General features: G+C 43.5%; 1 protein-coding gene across 2 annotated transcripts in view; it reads right to left on the reverse strand.

Moving 5' to 3' along the window:
- mpped1 (metallophosphoesterase domain containing 1) overlaps nucleotides 1-23111 on the reverse strand; it is a 56832-nt gene that overhangs the window by 31069 nt on the left and 2652 nt on the right. Inside the window, exons 2-4 of one of the 2 annotated variants that reach the window (XM_079655429.1) lie at nucleotides 21487-21848; nucleotides 19238-19419; nucleotides 5831-6056 (exon numbers count right to left, since the gene is read on the reverse strand). In XM_079655429.1, coding sequence (XP_079511555.1) covers nucleotides 5831-6056; nucleotides 19238-19419; nucleotides 21487-21665 — 587 coding nt within the window. In that variant the 5' untranslated portion in view covers nucleotides 21666-21848. Of the gene's footprint in view, nucleotides 1-5830; nucleotides 6057-19237; nucleotides 19420-21486; nucleotides 21869-23111 lie in introns of both variants that reach the window. The other variant, XM_079655428.1, reaches the window with a different exon arrangement.

Here is a 23111-nt window from a genome sequence, read left to right on the forward strand (position 1 = left end):
AAAGTGGATTTTGCATAATAGGTGACCTTTAATACCTCTGCTAACTGATGAAGAAAATACATTGAAAAAGTAAAACATGCATACCATAAAACCCGACAGCCCAGGTGTCTTCCTTGAATTTCTTGGTATTCAAAATGTTTATTGTAAAATGTTCCGTTGATCGACTAATCCATTAAATCAGACATTTTGTTTCTAATTGGCTTCTGATGAAACGCTAGCACAGAGCGACACTCTCCTACTCATGGCATGTGTTTGAGCTGGTGGAGGAGCGATGCATGAATGTGCAGAGCTGCGTGTCCCGTCCATGCAGTTCATTATTAATAATGACTCAGATATAATCTGCAGGGTTGCCAGACTGCTTTCTCCTGCCGAGAATCTTAGTTGTTAAATTATGAGTAGAGAGTAGTTCTGAGATCCTGAGCGTCCAAGATCTGTGATACCAGCTGGTGAAACTTTTATGCACTTTCTGTGTCAATGTTTAATTTCAGATTTGCAATTCAGTCCAGTTATAGAAATGTTCTAATAAATGAAAGACAGATAATACCTTATAATCAGTGGTATGAAAGTATTCATCTTTATTTTACATTTATGGAACCAAACTCAACATGTGGTGAGGCTAGAAAGGAAAGATTCCTACTTCTTTTATACATTGTATTGTAATGTATACTATAGGGCACTTATGGCTCAGGAAGTTTGACAGTTTGGGCCGCTAGTTCCTCCAGCCCACATGTTGAGTCCTTGGGCAAGATACTAAACCATAAACTGCTCCTGAAGGCATCGCCATCAGTGTGTGAATGAATGGGCATTACGCATCCTACACACGGTGCCGTTGGAAGCTTCAACGGAGACGCTTCCCATTCACTTTGAATGGGGTGACGTCAAGCTTTGCCGAACTGCATTGTGGTTCCGTTGCTTCGCTTTGCCTGCGTTGCTCGCGCTGAAAGTTGAGAAAAGTTCAACGTTTCAAGCGTCGACGGAAGCGCCAGCCAATCAAATCATACAAGTTCTAGCCAATCAAACCGCGTGCTTTGTGTGTCCGGGGCAGGAGATGAATGTGATTGGTTGTTGGTCGAGTTAACCACAAGCGCCAGATATGCCCGCCGGCAAGCGTCAACGCAACGGAACCGTGTGTAGGTTGCGTTAGATGACAATGAGCACCTTGCAGGACAGAGCTATCAGCAGCAGTGCATGTGAATAGGTGAATGTAGTCTAAAGGCACTTTTAGATGTTGGACGACTAGAAAAGGCGTACATTTAACAGATTCATTTTTAGAGCGTGCTGTTTTGTTGTTACTTTACGATTTCTTAGGTATGATAAAGTAGGCTGCGTGTGCCAATGGGCGTCTTTTACTCTGCAACAAAATTGATTATTTTTGGATGTATTTGATGTTGTTTTGCAAGAACTCAGCAGTTTGTCTTCATCTATTATTATGTTGAACAGCATACTCAAAAAACGAAATCTGATACATTTACACAGTCGTTTTCCATGCAGTGTGATGGAGTCGTATCCTGTTTGTAGTGTTGGAGTGGAATATAGGGCTTTGCCTGGCAAAAGTAAAAAGCTGTGAAAGAGCAGCATGACCCGCTGTGTGTCAGGACATTTCATTTCACCCAAGCATGTTCTTTTAATGGATCAACAGGTTAACTGTCAGTCTGTATGAATCATATTGACTCGTCATGGTCATTCTGAACTTCATGCCCACATTCCTTTTCTTCCGTTTTATGTTAATGTCGCCGTTTCTCTTCCAGAAAGATTGAAACTCACGTGTGTCCTGAGACAGACAGAGGGTGCCTGTGCGCTGCGCTCGTGACGAATGACTTGTAAACTCACATTAGTGTCAAGAGGAAGGAGCCGTCCCTACCCTCCCCCCTGTTGCATGCAGTGACATATTTGGAAAGTTTGGGGAGGATGAAGCAAGCACGATTTAATTCAGGTTTGATGGCATGGGGTAAGGACGGGGATATGTGATGTATGTGAAAGCGATTCAGGCGCGGGATGGACTTGAAGAGCCCGCTGAGAGGCGTGCAGCAGTGACTATACCTCTTAGAGATAGAAAAAGAGAGGATGAAGTCGGAGTGAGGGATGGCGGAGTGATCGGCCGTGAAGACAGATGGATGGAGGAAAAGAGAAGGGAGAAGAGAGAGGAAGTGATGAATTCAGTGTCAGACAAGAGGATGGAGAATGAGAGAAGGCGAGAGGCACAGTTGAAGAAGAACTTGTTTTATGACCTTCATTTATTTAGATTTTATCGTACTCATTTGTTTTAAAGTTCTGTTTAATCAAATTGATTTATTTTTTGTAAGGGCGTAACCAGTAATAGTTTCATTGTCGATGTATCTGAAAAAACGACTTTTTACGAAAATAAAATAATGATGATGAACCGACACTCAAAGAAGGCCGGGCAGACCACTTTTTAGAGCAAGTGTGAGGGTGATAATAACATACACACAAACACATACACATTCATAGACTTCTGTCATAGTAGGATGCAGGACCCATGAAATGATTTAGGAAGTGACAGACAGGAGTGGAAAATGGTGTGCCTGAAAAAAGGGTTGGAAAGAGGTATAGTTGAAGGGCAGAGGAGACAGGAATGAGCTATAAGAGGGAGGGAAAAGCAGGAGGAGATATGTAGTGAAGGAGAGAACAGGATAAAGGAAGTGATGATTGAAGGATGCGAGATAGAGAGACGGAAGAGGAGGTAAGGAAGGAGGGATTGGGGAGCAGACAGTGCAAAGGGGGGGGGGGGGTTGTGGGGGAACCCAGAGCCTCCAGCTGGAGCCCCTCTGTGCTGCAGGAACACACCCCGAGGCTCGCACACACACCAGCATGCAGTCCAAGGCAAGTGAGAGCACACTTACAAACCCACAACATACATTCAGACAGAAATATACACACACACACACACACACACACACACACACACACACACACACACACACACACACACACACACACACACACACACACACACACACACACACACACACACACACACACACACACACACACACACACACACACACACACACACACACACACACACACACACACACACACACACACACACACACACACACACACACACACACACACACCTATTATACAAGCCAGGGCCAGCCGGTGAAGCTGAATAAAATCATTTCTTCCTAAATCTCCATCCCTCCCTCCCTCTGTCTGTCGGTCTGTCTGTCTCTTCCTCTCCATCCATCACCAACTCTTCCCTCTCCCCTCCCTCCCTCCCTCACTCGTCCACCTCCTGCAATTTTACTTTTTACCTCCTAATCTTCTTCTTCTTCTTCTTTCCCATCTCCATCTTTCTCTCGACCCACCCCAGGCAGCTCTATGCCGAGGCTTTCGCAATAAACTCAGGGGACCCTGCTATCACAGCAAACCAATTAGCCAGCACTGGGGCACACAAACAGACACACGTACTTTCTGGAAGTTGCAGTAGAAAAATAGAAAGCTATGCAAGTTGAAACTAAATGGAGAAGCAACTAAATGATGCATTTTAAAGATTCAAAACTGCAAGGAAAGAACCTCAGTAGAGAGAAATGATCATGGTCAGATAAACCTGATAGGGGGACTAAACATAAAATGACCTTCTGCAATTACAGTGGGGCAAAAAAGTATTTAGTCAGCCACCAATTGTGTTCTCCCACTTAAAAAGATGAGAGGCCTGTAATTTTTATCCTAGGTATACCTCAACTATGAGAGACAAAATGAGAAGAAAAAAAAATATCCAGAAAATCACATTGTCTGATTTTTAAAGAATTTATTTGCAAATTATGGTGGAAAATAAGTAGTTGGTCAAGAACAAAAGTTCATCTCAATACTTTGTTATATACCCTTTGTTGGCAATGACAGAGGTCAAACGTTTTCTGTAAGTCTTCACAAGGTTTTCACACACTGTTGCTGGTATTTTGGCCCATTCCTCCATGCAGATCTCCTCTAGAGCAGTGATGTTTTGGGGCTGTCGCTGGGCAACACAGACTTTCAACTCCCTCCAAAGATTTTCTATGGGGTTGAGATCTGGAGACTGGCTAGGCCACTCCAGGACCTTGAAATGCTTCTTACGAAGCCACTCCTTCGTTGCCCGGGCGGTGTGTTTGGGATCATTGTCATGCTGAAAGACCCAGCCACATTTCATCTTCAATGCCCTTGCTGATGGAAGGAGGTTGTCACTCAAAATCTCACGATACATGGCCCCATTCATTCTTTCCTTTACACGGATCAGTCGTCCTGGTCCCTTTGCAGAAAAACAGCCCCAAAGCATGATGTTTCCACCCCCATGTTTCACAGTAGGTATGGTGTTCTTTGGATGCAACTCAGCATTCTTTCTCCTCCAAACACGTCTAGTTGAGTTTTTACCAAAAAGTTATATTTTGGTTTCATCTGACCATATGACATTCTCCCAATCCTCTTCTGGATCATCTAAATGCTCTCTAGCAAACTTCAGACGGGCCTGGACATGTAAAGGCTTAAGCAGGAGAACACGTCTGGCACTGCAGGATTTGAGTCCCTGGCGGCGTAGTGTGTTACTGATGGTAGCCTTTGTTACTTTGGTCCCAGCTCTCTGCAGGTCATGGACTAGGTCCCCCCGTGTGGTTCTGGGATTTTTGCTCACCGTTCTTGTGATCATTTTGACCCCACGGGGTGAGATCTTGCGTGGAGCCCCAGATCGAGGGAGATTATCAGTGGTCTTGTATGTCTTCCATTTTCTAATAATTGCTCCCACAGTTGATTTCTTCACACCAAGCTGCTTACCTATTGCAGATTCAGTCTTCCCAGCCTGGTGCAGGTCTACAATGTTGTTTCTGGTGTCCTTTGACAGCTCTTTGGTCTTGGCCATAGTGGAGTTTGGAGTGTGAGTGTTTGAGGTTGTGGACAGGTGTCTTTTATACTGAAAACGAGTTCAAAAAGGTACCATTAATACAGTTAACAAGTGGAGGACAGAGGAGGCTCTTAAAGAAGAAGTTACAGGTCTGTGAGAGCCAGAAATCTTGTTTATTTCTAGGTGACCAAATACTTATTTTCCAACATAATTTGCAAATAAAGTCTTTAAAAATCAGACAATGTAATTTTCTGGATTTTTTTTTCTCATTTTGTCTCTCATAGTTGAGGTATACCTAGGATGAAAATTAAAGGCCTCTCATCTTTTTAAGTGGGAGAACTTGCACAATTGGTGGCTGACTAAATACTTTTTTGCCCCACTTAAATGTAGTGCATTGTAATAGGAGTTCTGGTTTCACATGGGACATCAAAAGCAGTCTCCTGTCTGAGTGTACTATTTTCATTTCATTCACCACGGACTCTTTCCTCGCGGAATTTGTCACTTTTTATGGTTTTCGTTGTGTGGGATGACACATCAGGATAAACTATTGTCTTACTTTACCTCAAAGTGTAACTGTCTGTGTGGCATTTCTGGTACTTGTTTAGTATTTGTTGACCTTTAAAAAGGTTTTTGACCCTTGATAGAAGCTGTCTGCACACAGAAAGGAAAAACACCAAGTGTAAACGCAAAAACACTTAATCTCTCACTTAAACCGCACACAAGGACTCCACCTGGAAACTTAGATTTATCCACCATGCAACCAGAATGTTTCATTGACACATCCTCCCATATGTTGCTTTTTATGTCTGACATTTCTGTAATCACAAGATGTGATGATATTCTTTACAAGGAACATTTTCGTAAAAAATACAATTATATAAGTGTTTATTTCACACAAGTGGATGACAGCAAAGAACACCTTACGGAAGTACTTTTTTTCAGTATCTGAAATGCTAAGCTAGCTCTTGTGTGTGTGCAGGGGCAGGGGTTACTCACCAGGGGGCGCCGTAGATCTTGAAACCCCGCACGGTGACCTCGGAGTCCTGCAGGTAGATGCAGTTGGTGAGCAGCGACTGGACGTTCTCGTAATTCTCCGGCTTCAACTTGGAGGCAGAGGGGAAGTAGTAGAAATCCTGCTTGATCAGGTCGGCCATAAACTCCTGGTCAAAGGTCAACTCGTGGTTTCCGGAGATTACTATTTTGATGTCGTAGGGCAGGGTACCTGGCAGGGGGAGAGAAAGCGAGATTAGGACAAATAGGAAAGGGAACATGGGGAAGCAGGAGGAAACATTTGATGGACCTATGAGGGGTAACAAAGCGAGAAAATAGGGCTATACAAAGATATGAGAAGGAGAGACGAGAGACTATAGAAGACATGACAAGAGGAGACAGGTGAAAGTGTTGTAGGAATGAGAGAAAGATGAAAGATAGAGGGATGGAGAGAGGGTGAGAAAACACTGAAAAAAGGTTTTGTTGACAGAGGGAAAATTCAAGACCATATGAATCCATCCCAGACAGCTTGGCATTCAAAAACGACATGGCTCTCGCATTGTTTTCCCCTCTATTTCTAGCAAATCTGTACATCTGTCTTAGCTTCCCTCCATCAGTCAAGGTCTCAACCCAGTGCACTGCTGTCTTCTGTTTATGGAAGCATAGCTGAACGGATCCGTCAGGGAGTCTTTATCTGAAGGGGGGGGGGGGGGGGGGGGAAGATGAGGACGGAAATCAGCGAAAGGCGATCATTGTGAAGTTTACCACGCAGAATATTAAATATTTACTGGCTACCGCTGCTGCGTCGGTCCCCCTTTTCCCTCTCATCCTCCTCTAATCAAAAACCTTCACATCGCTCTCCATTTTTTCTCTGTCTCAATGGCTTTAATTGGCTATTCAGAATCCGGCACAGCAGGAAGCTCAATCGATCTGCGCCCATCACACCAAGCGGCTGCCGGCCCTTCACAAATCGACATGATGTTTTTCAAAGCTCTACTGAGGAACCAGAGCCAACACTGACAAAACATCTGGGGGTCTGCTTTGTCAGGTAGAGCGGCAGACGGCGGGTTCAATCACCATGGCTTTTTTTTATTACTGCTAGGCCATCGTGGCGTGCAGCTGAGCGTCGGCTTGTGTGTTTGTGAGCAAATTTTGCTTGTGTGTGTGAGCGAGTTTTCATGCATCTGTGCATGAACGTGTCATGTTAGTGAAAAGGAGTAATTAAACTGAGCTTTAGAAGAGGCTGACAGCCCGGCGACGGCTCTGTCATAACAGCCAATCACAGCCCGGTGACAGAAAGAGAAGGGGGGATGGAGGGAGGAAGGAGAGGACGACAGGAATACTTTAGGAAGCCCAAAAAATCATTGAGAGTGAAGGAGGAATAATAACAAGATGAAAGCAGCTGTCAAAGAGTGCCCATCTCCGCAGTTTGGGCTGGGGCCGCCCCCCTCCCCACAACACAGCCCCCCATTTGTTTGGCAGAGGGGCTTGTGTTGAGTTGTCAAGCAGACACCAAAAAAGCCCTGTAAATGAGGGGCTGCACCGCCACAAAAGGCACATGGGACACACTCACCAGCGTACAATGAAAATATTTTACGATTGCTGTTCGTCAGACTTTGGAATGTGAAGTAGCGTTTGCTCAATCGCCCCAGAAATCACAGGCAGACCGAGCACCTGTATTGTATCTGACAGAAATATTGAAGCTCTCCTTACCCAAAATGCATCAATCCATTCATTGTCTAATGCCTTGTTATCAATGTAAGTCTTCAAATCAGATCATTACCCCTTTCTATTTTCTCACAAATGTTAAATAGTGTGATATGAGAGGAAATACCCAAGTAAGCATTCAACTTTTGGGACTAAATCATTTGGTCGCAGGAACTTTAGATGCACCACACGAGCTGCTGGAACACTCTGAACTGGGGTCTCATTTGTAAAACTGTGAGCAGGATTCATATTAAAGTGAATGTGTGCAAAACATCTCAAAATGGCAAGTGCCAAAAGCAACCAGATTAATAAAACCCTATACACACACACACACCTGCCTCCACAGTGACTCGCTAGAACTACCCGGAGGAATACCAACATTATTTTTTCCGCAGTCAGAAATCTAGGTGCTGTTCCTCCTTATTTTCCATTCACACATTCCTAACAGAATCATCCATCATGCAGAGCGTTGCATCAGTATTTACATGTTTACAGCAATTAGACAAATAGCTTTTTGCCAAAATGAGCGAGACAATCAGTGGTATCCCTCAACCTTTGATATCATTTGAAAATGGAAGTTTGAAATGAATTGAGTTTTGTGGTACTTTGTCTGCATAATGAATTATAATGCGGATATGGAGTCTAGTGATTGTGCTAGGGCCGTCACAGGATTTATTTTCAGACGTTAGACGTAGTGAAGATGTGTCCGCCGCCGTGTCTTCAGTGCGACTCAATCTAGTATTCCATTGACCATGTGTTCGTAGTTTTTCTATGTGCTGTAAATTGTGTCAGAGCCTGTCTAATAAACCCTAAATAAAAACATTTGGGATTCTTACGTCCACTCGGTCACATGGGAAAAATCTGACTGCTGGAAGATTGACAAAATATCACCTTATTTATTGTTTTGAGTCACTTTTCTGTCCACATGATGAATGAAGTTAGTCCAAGAAGCACTTTTTCACTCTGGTTTGGTGTACCTGGTACTGAATATGTTTAATGCTTAATTTGTGGATTAGATTAAAAGTAAAAAAGCAAACAAATTGCTTCGTAAAACGGTGGCTTTGATGAGTCTCTGCAACACAGCAGAAACCTTTTCACATTAGACTCCATCATATGAGCCTTCGTAGAAATAATTTCACCATCACAGGCTCTTTATTTCTAGAGGTTTACAGCATGTACAAACCTTGTTAAATTGCTGCTCATGCCGTCCTCACAAAATGCTTCACAATTATCATACATGTATTTTCTCTGCAGCCTTGTGCAGTTTCTGGGTAAAAGCACACTGAAATAGAACTATGAAGCTGCATGGGGGGGGGGGGCAGCATCTACCTGGAGACTTGTTAAGCTTGTTGTTTAAGTCTTTGAAGACCGGAGCAGAAGTGAACGAGTGTGAAGTTATTCATATTAAACTGGACAGAGCTGAGACTGCATGCATGGCAAAAATGCAAAGCGTGCATTAAAAATATATGAAGTAAGGTCAAGAAGAAGCCTTTAGTCTGACACTGGATATTATCTCAGGGGTGGCACATCTACATCCAGAAGTAAAACTGTGTATCTGCAAATAAAAGCAAAGAAATGTAATGAACGGAATCATCCAAAGGTCAAACAAGCTGAGGAAGTACGCAAGTTGCTATGGGGCAAGTGAAAAATAAGTAAGGGGAATGCATAAGTCTTTTGTGGGTCTGCATGTGTGTGTGCACGATACTATGGAAAACAGACAGCGAGGCAAGGTGACGTCGTGCTCATACATTTTTCGGCAAATGAACAATATCTGTGTCCCCTCAGAAATTCTGCAACGTTAGCGGTTCTTCACCCATGAAGTTTGACGGCCAACTGTAAAACGGAGAGAAATAAATCACACGGAGAAATAAAAAACTCCACCAGCTGGACACAAATACCCATCCTTATGCGCAAACACACACACACTCTCTCTCTCTCTTACTTGGAAAATTACATTTCAATTTCATGGATGAATTTTTTGAAAGTTTCCCTTGGTAAATAATCTGCAGAAGGACAGAGCGTGAATACCAACTAGCTGAACTTTACATAGTGGAATCTGACAGGAAACAGTGTGTCTGCATCTTCCGTCAATATGAAAAATAATAACTCATAAGAGAAAGACATTGAACAATGCAGTCTGTTTCTGTGTGTTTACCACAAAGGGAAAAAAAAATCAATCACAAAAAGACAATTTCTGCGTCAATTGAGAATGAATGTTGTTGCTTCTGTGACAAAAGACGAAGAAGAAAAGGGAAGAGGATGTGGGTGGAAGTGGAAGGAGAGAGGGGGGGGGGGCATCTAAACATTTAAGCCGACATTCCCCCACAACACGCGGGCCGCTCTTTGTCGCCCGCGCCATCTTTTGTCTTTGAATTCAAAAGGCTTGCTTTTAGGCAACAAATACTTTTAATTTCTGTGTGAGGGAGTCAGCAATGGCGCGGGGATGACGGCCACCTCGCGTTCTGTCGCAGCGTGGAAAAACACAAAAGAAGAAGAAACAAATGAAAAAAGGGGAAGTGCAAGGATTTGAGGGAAACATGGGACAGCGCAGTGTGAAAGCAAGGCTGCGTTCAGGAGTGGAAACAGCTGGACTTCAGTCTCTGCCTCTGCCCCTTCATCCCTCTCCGGTTCTTTTTCAATCCCCTCCTCGCCCAGAGTCTTTGCTCTTTTGTCAAGTGTCTCCCAGCCTCCAGTCATACACACAGATCTGCTGTCTGTCAGTTTGTCACCACAAAAACCTCCGTCCTCCCACAAGCGCTGTGCGTGTGTGTGTGTGTGTGTGTGTGTGTGTGTGTGTGTGTGTGTGTGTGTGTGTGTGTGTGTGTGTGTGTGTGTGTGTGTGATTTAACAATGCCACATCCTGCCTGCAGGTATTTACATGATCCTGTGTTGGACATATTGCTTGTGTGTCTTGACACTAATGTGTGCCTATACCAAACACAGGCTACAGTATATGAATGTGTGTGTGTTTGTGGTGGTGGTGGGGGGCGCCACAGGAAGTCTTCCAGAGTTCGGCCACCATTGTTCCGGGACTGCGATGGGTGGTCTGCTCTTTGAAGAGGAAAATCCCTGCTCTGCCCAAATCTCTGGCATGTACAGGGGGGATTACTGCCCATTGTGTGTGTGTGTGTGTGTGTGTGTGTGTGTGTGTGTGTGTGTGTGTGTGTGTGTGTGTGCGTGTGTGCGTGTGTGTGTGTGTGTATTTGTATATGTGGGTTTGTGTACATGCAGAAAAAAAAGAAGAAAATGCCCAGCCTGCCAAGACTAAGTTAATTCCTAAGTGTGTGTGTCTGCATAGATACCAAAAACTAGTAGCCAAAATGTCCTGCCAAATAACTTAATCACAAAGTGTGTGTGTATGTCTAAAATGCAATAAGTGTGTGTGCAGTTGAAAAAAAGAAGGGCCAAATATATCCTGCCAGCACATAATGAATTAAATGAATACCAGTGTGTGTCAGTATGAGTGAATGCATGCATACAAGACGAAACCTTCTGCTAAAATGAAATTAAAGGAAGTTGGCCTCTTAATTTAGAGCCTGATTATAGTTGAATTAATGGAAAGATTTACTTTTCCGTGCAATTACAGTATACCTGTTTGAATTCATGTGTATACTCCCCACAGCTTATGTGCTTTTTATGTATAGAACACAGCGAGATTATAGCCTGTGTAGCTCCGGCTGGCATTTATCTGTGTGTGCAGAAACAGAAATGCAATAAATCAAAGGGGAGCTTCAAAAGCAACTGATGTTCAAAGACAGACAACCTAAAGTCTCAGCTCGGATCAGAGTTAATTCCTTTACAGCGCGCGTGTGTGTGTGTGTGTGTGTGTGTGTGTGTGTGTGTGTGTGTGTGTGTGTGTGTGTCAGTCAGAGAGAGGGATGTAAGAGAAAAAAGCAATATGTCACATGACGGAGGTAAAGATGGATGATGGAGGAAGAGAAGCCTTCTGCCTTCTCACCTCAGCTTAAACTTAATACTCACACGTTTCATTTAACTCACCACCCACACGCTGCGTCGCGTCACGTCTCATCACACACACACACACACACACACACACACACACACACACACACACACACACAATCATAGACGCAAAACAAAGACAGCCAGCAATTATGAGACGGCGTACACAAACACCACCTACTGTGCCACGCATCCAAAACACACATTTTATCTGAGTACAGCAGCACCTCGGAACACTTCACAATGTCCTCACTGAACATAATGAATTACACACACACAATATACATTAACACACACACACACACACAAAGTGACAAAGACAGATACAGCACATCATCAAGCGGCCTCGTAGGTGGTCTCTCTGTTCTCCGTCTCTTCCCTACACTCCATCTTTGTCTCTTTCATCCTGTCTGCTCCACTTCCACATCAGTGTGACGACGTCGCCTCCAGGATAATGTGGTTGAAGATTAAGCTGCAACTTTCAGAACAAGCGACGAGGGCCTTTTGATGAATTCAATAACTGGCCACTTGCCATCTGTCCCCTGTCTGTTTTTAAACTGGATCTCTACTGACGCCACATTTAGCTGATGTTCAACTGCAACTCTCACACTGAAATGTACCATTATGCGTTTGTCGAAGATGGTTCTTCCCAGCGAAATGCAGATCTGAAATTATCAGGATGTGTACTCGAGTGCTCAAGATGTTAAGTGTTTTTATATGTTTTTCTCCTTTTCTATGTTTTCTTGCTAGCTCCATGTTACGCGCGAAGGGTGCGGACATTGATTCACATGAAGTCAGAAGCTAAGAGGTTCACCAGGAACACTTAGAGAAACCAGAAACGTGTGTAAACAGAAGCGTTTTCATACTGCTCACGATGGAACTTTAAAGATGTGGCTAGCTTTCAATTGTTCACTAATATGGATTTTAATCAAATGTAAACCTCTGCTCATTGATCAACTCAACTGGAAAATGTAATAATCAAAATGATTAGCTGGATATTTAAAGCATTTCTTTTCGCTGAGGAGTTTTTAAAATGGTGGATGGTTGTTAAAATGTGCTTACAATTACTGCCCAATGTCTACTGCAATTAGCATGTTGAATATACTTGTGTGTTTGATGCATCTGCACACACACTGACTCCACTCTGCTCTTTGTTTCACTCGCTAAAAGCTTGGCCTCTGTTTGTTTGCTGTCTAAAGCAGATTCAGCAACAGTTAGCAGACAGCAAATGACATGCATCGACGCTGACCCAGAAAACAAATCTGAGATGTAACAAGGAGAAAGGACAATTACGAGAAGCTCTCGATCATTTTATAAGAGATATCCACAAATCCAACTTGAAGGGGGGGAGGAAATTGGGGATGCAACAGCATTTTACACACACACACACACACACACACACACACACACACACACACACACACACACACACACACACACACACACACACACACACACACACACACACACACACACACACACACACACACACACACACACACACACACACACACACACACACACACACACACACACACACACACACACACACACACACACACACCAGGTCTTTCAAGTGTGCAAATAGACGACTCGAAAGCAGCGAGGGACAGATGGGAAAACAGTTTGCTTAAATTGACAGTCACTTGAAATTCTGTCGAGTTTCCCCAATGTTAAAAACCATAAAGGATTGTCAAACCTCCTCGTTATGCTCTCCTCCAGCAGCACTCACTGCTGGGTAAACATAAGGGGGGGGGGCTTTCCCAAAGAAAAGATGAGAAGGAAGGAAAGCAGAGAATGAAAATGGAGAGTTATGAAGTTTAGCGAAGGACGGAAAAAGAAGAGACAAAGAGTTGAGTGGAAAAAGAAAAATGCAGGGGTAAGGAAGGAGAAAGGAAGGCAGGGGGCAAATGAGGAGAGAAGAAGAGTGTGCTAGAAAAAGACAGCAGTCATGAAAGTTTAATGCCCTCACTGTTACTAAGCTAAAGGGAGCAAACTGGGGAAGAGCGAGGTAAAGAGGTGGGGACAGATACCTGACAGAGGACGGAGACATAGGGCCGACACACACAGACACACACACACAGACACACACGCAAACACACACACAAAAGGAAAAACACACATTTAAAGCGCCTACAGTACAATTACATCATCGTCGTCACTTATCTATTATTCACTAGTTAAGGGAAGCAGTGTGCAGCAGGCGCTAAATAAAGAGTTGAAGCAAAGAAAATAAAGACCTCGCAGCCCTGAGTCAGAGAAAGAGCAAGAGGCCAGCTGTCATATCTGATACATAATATCAATACCAAAAAGAAAGTTTGTGTTAAACAATCTCTCCTCAGTTATTTTACACGTTTTACTTTAAGAAAGCCTGAAACTCTGGACTCAGTAACATTGTACATGATAGGGCGGGACATCCCTAATCGGTTGACCAATTACAAGAGCCGGCAAGACTGGGCTCTGGTTTCAGACATAGGGTGAAAAGGGGAGCTACAGCACAGGCAGTATGAGAAAAATGAAGACCTTTTTGAACATGAAAGCATGGAAACACGTCACAGTAGAGAAATTAAATACAAGTATGAACCAAAACAAATGTGCACAACAGGGCCCCTTTAAAACAAAATGCTACTTTAAACAAATAAGTGCTGATGTTACCTGAATTCACCCCCTGAGTGGAGTTCGTAAAAGAGAGGAATATCCCTTTAATATTTCAAACATTCAGTGGATGTACTCTCAAAAAGACAGAAACACCGCAAATAGCCGGTTGGTTGTTACTTGATCTGTCTCTTCACATTGTGAATCTTCAGTGTTTGTGTGATGGCAGTGAAGCCGCTGAACTGAAGTCAGACAAACAGAAGGAAAGAGCGGGAGAACAAAGCCTTTAAGAATGAAAGCTGCTCCTCTCTTGACCTGACGTTAACTCCGCAGCACAATGAGATCCATATTTAAACAATGTACACTGCAGTATATATTCCCGCTGCGCTATCACACAGCATGAACACAGATGTCACTCAGGTCGAGAGCAGCACACAAACAAACACTTCCAGTCGACTCCGCTTACGAAATCCACGTGGGTGTGTGTGTGCTCACGGCTGGAGTGTGTGCTGGAAGCCTGATCAAAGAGGCCATTATTGGAGACAATTGGAGTGAAGTGTTACTGCTCATATCTCGAGCTCTGCCCATCGCCCTCAATAACACCTCTTTCTTCACTGCTTTACTCTTTATGAATCTCTGCTCTCACCTGTCCCGCGCGATCAGCCTCCATCTCCCACAATCCCACGCTCACTTTCTGCACAAATGGCAGCTTTTCAACACCGCTAACAGTGCTACTTGTTGGCTATCACTGCTTTTCAGGCTGTGCAATGTGATCACCAGGAAATGTGTTTTTAACACCTTGAAAATACAAAACACAAACAAACACACGTAAACAAACTGAAAAGATTAAGAAGAAAATAAACACCGTTAAAGTTTTTTTTACGATTTAATGAATGTATTAGCTTCTTAATTAAACATTGTTTAAAAAAATCCTTTGTAGATTAGATAAATGTCTGCATACAAGTGAATTGTTTCACTGCATTAATATCTTCATAAATAAGTTTAGTTCAGTTTTATGATTTGGGACCTAAACATTTGCAAACATGGGATTTTAAACTAGTAATAACAGAATTACGTCTTAACAATAATTCAATATAATCATATCAAACTGTAGAAATCTCTCGTATATGAGAGAAGTCAGAGGATGTGTGTAATATATTGTATTTTCTTCCTATTAAAGGTGGGGTAGGTAAGTGTGAGAAACCGGCTCGAGATACACTTTTTGTTATATTCCATGGAATGTTCTTAACATCCCGATAGCAATGAATATCTGAAGTGCTTTGACAAAAAATACATTAAAGCCGTAGTACTGTAAAAAGCATGACCAATCATTTTATCCAGCCCGGCTAAAGTAACTGGATGGCCTACCTGCCTGTCAGCCTTCCATCTGTGCACAAACGTATCTCGTGCCCTCATTGGTCATGTTCACGTTTGTGTGTTGGAGGAGGGGCTCTGTAAGGAAGTGGCAGATTTTTCCGGCTGTGTATTTTCAAATTCTAGCGCACTCGAGCTGGTTTCTCCAAAATTACCTACCCCACCTTTAATTAATTAAATCAATCATTAATTCAATATATTAGTAAGAACCACATTTGGTTCCACAAAAAGCAAACAAGACTAAGGTAGTCTCAAACTCAAGTCCTTCACACCTATGTTCCAGAACACACACACACACACACACACACACACACACACACACACACACACACACACACACACACACACACACACACACACACACACACACACACACACACACACACACACACACACACACACACACACACACACACACACACACACACACACACACACACACACACACACACACACACACACACACACACGAAGTTTAGCATCAGTCTCCAGAGCTGCGAGTTTACCTAATCATCCTCTGGGGAGAACTCTTCCTCCTCTTCTTCTTCCTCCTCTTCCTCCTCCTCCTCCTCCTCCTCCTCCTCTTCTTCCTCCTCCTCCTCCTCCTCCTCCTCCTCCTCCTCCTCCTCCTCCTCCTCCTCCTCCTTCTCCTCTCCCCCTGCCATCCCCTCATGTTCAAACTTCCTTTCTCCCTGCATGAATCCCATCTCCTGCCTCTCCAGTCCTCCCCTCTTTTCCCTCTTTCCTCTCTTCTCCTTCTCTCCTGCAGCGCTCACCGTTCCTGACAAAGCCTTGAGCAGCTGCCAGCGGCCCCCGAGAGCCTGACTGACTTCCTGCTAAAAATAAGAACTGGGGGAAGAATCGCAGAGACCTGCCACCGAGGGCTGAGCGAGAGAAGAGAAGAGGTGGAGGAATGAGTTTGTGGAAGGAAATAAAAGAGGGAAACAAAAAAAGATTGAGAAGATACGCCATGAAAGAGTAGGACGTTTGGGAGCAGACGGAATTACCTGACCAACTTCTCTGTAATGGATACCATCTCCCTGTAAATCTGCTCTGCACACACTGAACAGCGGGAGTTACATTCATCTACAGAATTGGACGGTGTGTGTGTGTGTGTGTGTGTGTGTGTGTGTGTGTGTGTGTGTGTGTGTGTGTGTGTGTGACAGAGACTGGGAGCAGGAGGGAATGAAAGAGAGAAAGAATAGGAATAGGCAGATTATAAATATTTATACAGGCAGGCAAGAGAAAGAGGAAGAGCTGGCAGAGTTGCAAGGGAGGAGGAAGTGGAGAGGCAAAGGAGAGGAGGAGGAAGGGAGGAAGGGAGGAAGGGATGAAGAGAGAGACTTCAGAGGCAGCAGCAGGCACGTTTGGCTCGGTTTATCTTTTCTTTCCCGTCTCTCCCGTTGCCTCTCTCGCCGCTGGAGTGCGGGCTAGCGGATTTGCAGCTCGTGCTCCCTGCAGCTTGGATGTGTGTGTGTGAGGAGGGGAAGGACAACAAGTTCTCCCCTTATCTCCCCCCCCCCCTATGTTCTCTTCCCTTTAGAGAAAGAGATGAACACACAAAGGCCCACCAACATGCTTCCTCCGCTCCTGGAGAGCTTTGTGCCCGTGGTGATGACGTCGATGACAATGGCGATGATAGCGGTGATAGCGCGGCTGCTACGCTAACTCGACAGCTGTAGATCCAGCGATTCAACAGTTTTCCTGCCGCTCGGCTTCGTACGAGGTCACCTCATTCCGGTTTCCAACAGATATCACGTATAGCAATGATAAGACTTACACTTCCCAACTCAGTACAGAGATAAGAAGCTTCCAGGGGAGGCAGAAAAGTCTGAGCTAGGTAAAGTTCCTCAGCCAGACAAAGGAAAACAGCTCGGGAATATACCGCTGAAATCTGAACAAGAAATAAACTGCTCTCCATAGTGTCAACCAGACACATTTAAATATGACTGATATGCAAACCTTTAATGCAAAATCACATTATAGTAATCCTACATCGTACATAAACTGGACAGCTTTCCCAAAACTCTATGTCCATTTACCAGTTATTTTCCAAAGCCTCAACTACATCTGTTTTTTTATAAAGCCTTCATGTAAAGCAGAAAGACGTTTGGTAAATGGACTGTATTGATATAGCACTTCTCCAGTCTTTACATTTACAAGCAATCATTCACAACTCATTCATTCAGAGCAAGGTGCCACTTGGAAGCTAACATTCACACACATTCATACACCGTTGGCCACGCCATCAGGAGCAACCCGGGGTTACGCATCTTGCCCAATGATACATCCACATGTTGACTGCAGGGGCTTGGATCAAACCCACAATTTAAAGACAACCGCACTACAGCCACAGTCGCCCCTGATTTAAGGGACATTTGAGTAAAAGGATGTCAACCGAGCAAACTCCATTCACTGATGAAGACCAGAGAAAGTGCAGACAGACATATTAACCATGAGCAAGGCAGCTACAATTCAACTATTCGCAATGCCTAACCCACCAAATGTACGCACATACCAGCAAAGTAAGGCAGACTTTGATCAGCTTCAGAGTGGCGTGCAACCTTCAAACTTGCACACGCATGGAGATGGCCTTCTCATCACAGTAAGATTAAGACCTCCTTTATTTGTTGTATATGGATTAATGTGTAAAAGTTTAAAAAATGTGCGCAAAGAAATATCAAGAATAAAGAGTTTGTGTGCTTCTAGTGATGTCTAAACAGGGTTCAACAGGGTCGACATAGCTAAATGACACATTTACGCAAACCCTCATAGGCATGGTTATTCATAAGGCATCAAAAGCTCTTAACAAAGATAACTGGCTTTACAGACAAGCAGTTAGAGAGCGTAAGTAAATTAAGTGTCAAAAACGTGGCTTGACGTCAATTTGAAAACCATGCAAGGCTCATGTACTCTATCCTTTAGGCTTTTGAAAGCCTGCACCCTGCCTGGTTTGTTTCAGTGGTTTGTTCCAGACAGAGGGTCGCTGTCATTGTTAAACTACACAGATATGAATCCGGACTTCCCTGCAGCCTCTGTCAGAGCTGAGAGGAGCGTAACACAAGCCAGACTCCCCCCCCCCCTCCACCACATCACAGTTAAAGGACCATACTGTGGGTTCTGCATGTTCAACACAGCTTTACATAAAAGGCCTTCTTTACAATACAGGGTTCTGTATTGTAAAACACTGCATCGGCTTTTGATTAGGATTTGTTTAGGCTGTTGGTTTTAACTCATATATGTACGGAAAGAAGATGAAGCTGAAAATACCTCTTGTCCATCACAATGAACATCCAGTCATGTTTGTGATGTTTCCAAAGGTTTCATTGGCTGGAAGTGCAGTTATATTAAAACTCTCCTTTGTGTTTGTTGTCAGAACATTTAGACATACATTTTACATTTGCAAAATGTGTCGCTGACTATTCTCAAATGTTCTTTGAACTCAAAAAAGAAGACAATCTCATCAGTAAGCATTAAATCTATTAGGAATGTGTGTTTGCTTATGAAAACCATCATCGGCAAAGTGGATTTGCAAACAGTGTTCTAAAAAACACTGCTAGGGTTGTGTTAAATAACAGTAAAAAAATGTGCATTGTAGATTAACATCCTGAAAACTCAAAAGAATCTTCTCTTTCTGAAAGTTTTCTCACAGCATAGCAGCCAGAGTGAGTATATTTAGCCTGGCACTGACCTTAATCAATTAATAAACCGTCACAAAGGGACCTAGTTCCAGAAAGCGGGGCCTTGACACAGAGCAACAACATGGATGCTAACCTAGCCAGTCGTTGAACTTCTTGACCTCAGAGGGCAGTCCCAGCTCGGTGAAGTCTCCGGCGTGGATGAACACGTCTCCGTACGGCATCTGGATGCTGTCGGTGCGGGAGTGAGTGTCGGAGATGCACACAAAGCGGGTGTAGCCGGGGGGTTTGGGCGAGTCATGGGGCATCGGGTCCACCCTGAACCGAGGAGGGACAACAGAAGAGAAGAAAGTTAGGAAAAAGGGGGTCACTGTGGATATTGGAGCTCTTACGACACAGAGACACTTCCCTGTACAGTATGCAAAGTCTCTGTGGAAGGAGGTTTGAATTAGTAGGCTATCCAGCAGAAAATCATCCCCACAGACTGAGGCAGAGGAGGAAACATGAGACGTAGCGAGAAGCGAGAGGCCACAATAAAAGCCTGGCGCTGAGAGAGACAGAAAGAGAAATGTGCAGAGATAGAAAAAGAATAAAGCACAGATATAGGAAAAGAGCAGAGTCCTGTGGGATTCACAGTCGTGTGCAGATCCACAGGGTCTCCAGAGGGAAGAGGGGAGCTGGTGAATAACCGTGGCCCACTTTAGTGAGTTCTCCTCCAGGTACGATAAAACCCAGCCCAGCCTCCTCCTCCTCCTCCTTCCTCGTCTGCGCCCCACCACAAGAGAGACAGAGACGAGTGGAAGAGGCAAAGGAGATATGCAGCCATGTAGCACAGCTCGGCTGAAGTGTGAGTCACAAAGTTATGAAATACAGATGAGGAGGTTCGTGGAAGATGTTTTAGTTCCACCATTGTACCAGAATAAGGAAATGTTAAGTGCTGCTTAATGGAGCCCCGCTGAGAAATTCTCTTTCTTTGCATTAATGTAACTGTTTAAAAAGGCAGGTTTCCTGGTTGTATAAACTACACTGAACTAAAGTCAGAACTCAAGCTGAACTTTTGAAAGTCGGAGAAGGCCAACAGGTAAACAACTTTTAAGGACGAATCATTACAGTTACTAAAATGAGAAATTCTGTATGTCTGTGGGGGGAGGGGGGGTACTTACTCCATCAGTTCAACAGAAGTAATTCCCTCTTTCTGAGTTATTTTATTCCAAAGACTCACAAATAAATTCCAGTTGCTGGTTTTAGTATTAACACTTTCGGCTCAGATGTATCACATTAAAAGCCTTCTTTTGACTTATAAAAGGCCTAAACTATCAGCCATACTGATACAGTGACCAGCCTTTGTTATCCATGCAAGCTAGATATTTAGCTACAAGCCTTCCAACAGCTCAAATGCTCCGTTTCCTTCAAGTCAGCTTTTAAATTTGAAACTTCTACAGGAAGTGCTCTATCAACACTAACAACACAAATCGTTAAAACTGCAAAGCAGAATCTGCAGAGATCCATAAGCAACTGAGAACAGCGTTTTAGTTTAGCTCAAGAGCAGCAGAGTGATGAGTATGACATGACTCTTTTTGGTTCTTTGGCAAAAGTGCGAATTGCTGAATTTATAAAACAGCAGGTTAACACAGAGGATGTGTTGAGTTTGCAAAAACAGCAAACGGCAGGCACAGCAAATTAAGAGAAAAATAAGCAGAAGCGGGAGTGTCTCACTAAAATATGATAAAGAATACAACTCAATGCCTGCCTTAAACATAAACAGAACATCCATGAACTTTCAACCAAAAATTGTCATTTTTATTTTACTGTTTGTGTTTAAAGGTCCCATATCATGCTTTCCCATTGTTAAAGTTATGTAGCTTTTGCGAGGCTAGTGGAGCCTCGCAGATGGGGGTGCTGCAGCCCCCTCAGCACCCCCCCTTTCCCACGTCCATTCGCGATGTCTCGCTGGGTTCAACCAGGTAATGAACCCAGCTCACACTGTCCGCTCCTCACAGCAGGCACCCAGACCCCACGCAGAATTCTCATCTGTTTGTCCTTACTGGTGTCATTTTCTGGTTGCTAACGCCATTGTAACACATAATCACTGATTTTTCGCTTTGGTCAGAGCCAGGTTAGCTGTCTATCATAAAGCAAAAAGACCGGGAGCAGGACTTTATGCTAGGCTAGGCTAACAACATCTTTAACAATCAGACTGATATTAATTCCCTCTTATCTCTTTAGGAAGGAGACACAAAAAGCTCATTACCTTAAACATTGACTTCTATTATCATTAATTTCAGTTCAGAAACAAGGAAAGTTAATCAAAAGTAAAACAGGAAATAAAGTAACTTCCTCCAGGATGATCAGTAAAATGGTCATGTGACCGACGTCTCTACTCACATGTGGACTTGTGGCGGCTGGAAGCGTCCCTGGTTGATGTTGTAGAAGGTGAAGGCCTGAGTGGGGTTGGTGCTGTATTCGTCTACTTCCACTGCTGTCCTGTTGCCTCGCTGGGCCTGCAACTGAGCCTGCGTCTGCTGCCGTCTGGCTGCCATTATCTCTGACAGGGTAAAGGCCATGGCACTGGGACCAGATCAGAGAAGGTGGAGGGCAGCGAGGTGGGAGGCTGGGAGGGTCAGTTTGGCTTGAGAATTGTAGGCAGGTAGTCCAGGTTCAAACACCTCACTGAGTCACAGTGAGCTTAGTAGAAATGGCCCCTCCTCTCTTCTCCTCTTCTTTTTCTTTCCGCAGCTGCTCGGCACCTGAGTAGGACACAACAGAGCTGTGATGAAGAGGGTGTGATTAGGATGGACAGCGGTAAAAACAAGCAGAAATGTGAAAACTAAACCAATTCATTTCACAGTCATCCATCAAGTCAGGGTACAGGATTAAATATGATGAGGTCATATTATGTACTTGTTTTATACAGTTTATCATTTAATAAACAGTTTATTGTTTCAGCTGCTGATGTCACAACTTCCACTGCCAACTTGTGATGGGCATGTTTCACAATTTCATGACAATGTAGGCCTATTGGCTACACAAAAAAGATTTTAAAGATGACTGGTTCCAAAATGTCAGTGAATCATCTTGGTTTGGCGCCATCAATTATTTTTTAACATCGGAGTCTTTGTTTGTTTTAAAAAGGAGGTTCGGTTCTAGCCAACCACACCAGCAATAAACACCACAAAGTTGGTTTAAATTGAGTTTACTAGCTTTTAATCCTACATTTCTTAGTTTATGTGCAAACATCCAAGCCCTGTAAGGTTAACACAACTATTTGTTTGGTATATCAATTATTATTTGTTTGTCTTTGAGTTACCGTGCTTGTTGACGAAGGTTACTTCCTGGTGGAGCAAAAGGCGTGGCTGAGGACTGAGGACTTTTCAATCCTGGAGCCAATTGGGCCAAACCATGTGCTGCCATGTCAAGGGGGGAATTGGGACTAATGTGTTTGCTTCGTATAGTGTGTCCACCTTAGTTACCCCTCGTCTGCTACTTAGTTCGGCCAAGCCACTACATCCCCTCAAGTGCCATTGTGGCAGTTCAGTTTGTTCAGTCAACATATGTTTAAGTTGCTGTTATGATAAGAGTTATTTTTTGTTGAGCTCTTTTAAAGGTCCAGTTATTAAGATTATTGCTTCAAATGTATTTTTGTAATTTTTGGGTAAAAAAACCCCCTGTTTTCTTTCAACAACTTGTGCCGTTGTTGTCTCACTGCTTGGTTAGTCAAATAAACTAAACTGATTATCAAAATGTCAGATGATATAACAAGATGTTTATGATTAAAGGACGATCCATCTTTTTTCTAAGAACAAACAACAACCTGGGAATTACTGTTGTTCAATCCTGACAGAAAATACAGAAGGAAAAAAAGTCCAAAGCATGCTTTACTTTTGACTAGATTTGAGTGTGGAGGTGCATGCTGGTAAATGACAGCACTGTGGTGTGAATGCTGCATTCTGCATCCCCTGCAGCTACTCTAGTCCAAGAGCATCTATAAACTTAAATCTGATATTAAAATC

Source organism: Notothenia rossii (assembly GCF_949606895.1).
Source record: "Notothenia rossii genome assembly, chromosome: 10".
Classification (NCBI taxonomy): Eukaryota; Metazoa; Chordata; class Actinopteri; order Perciformes; family Nototheniidae; genus Notothenia; species Notothenia rossii.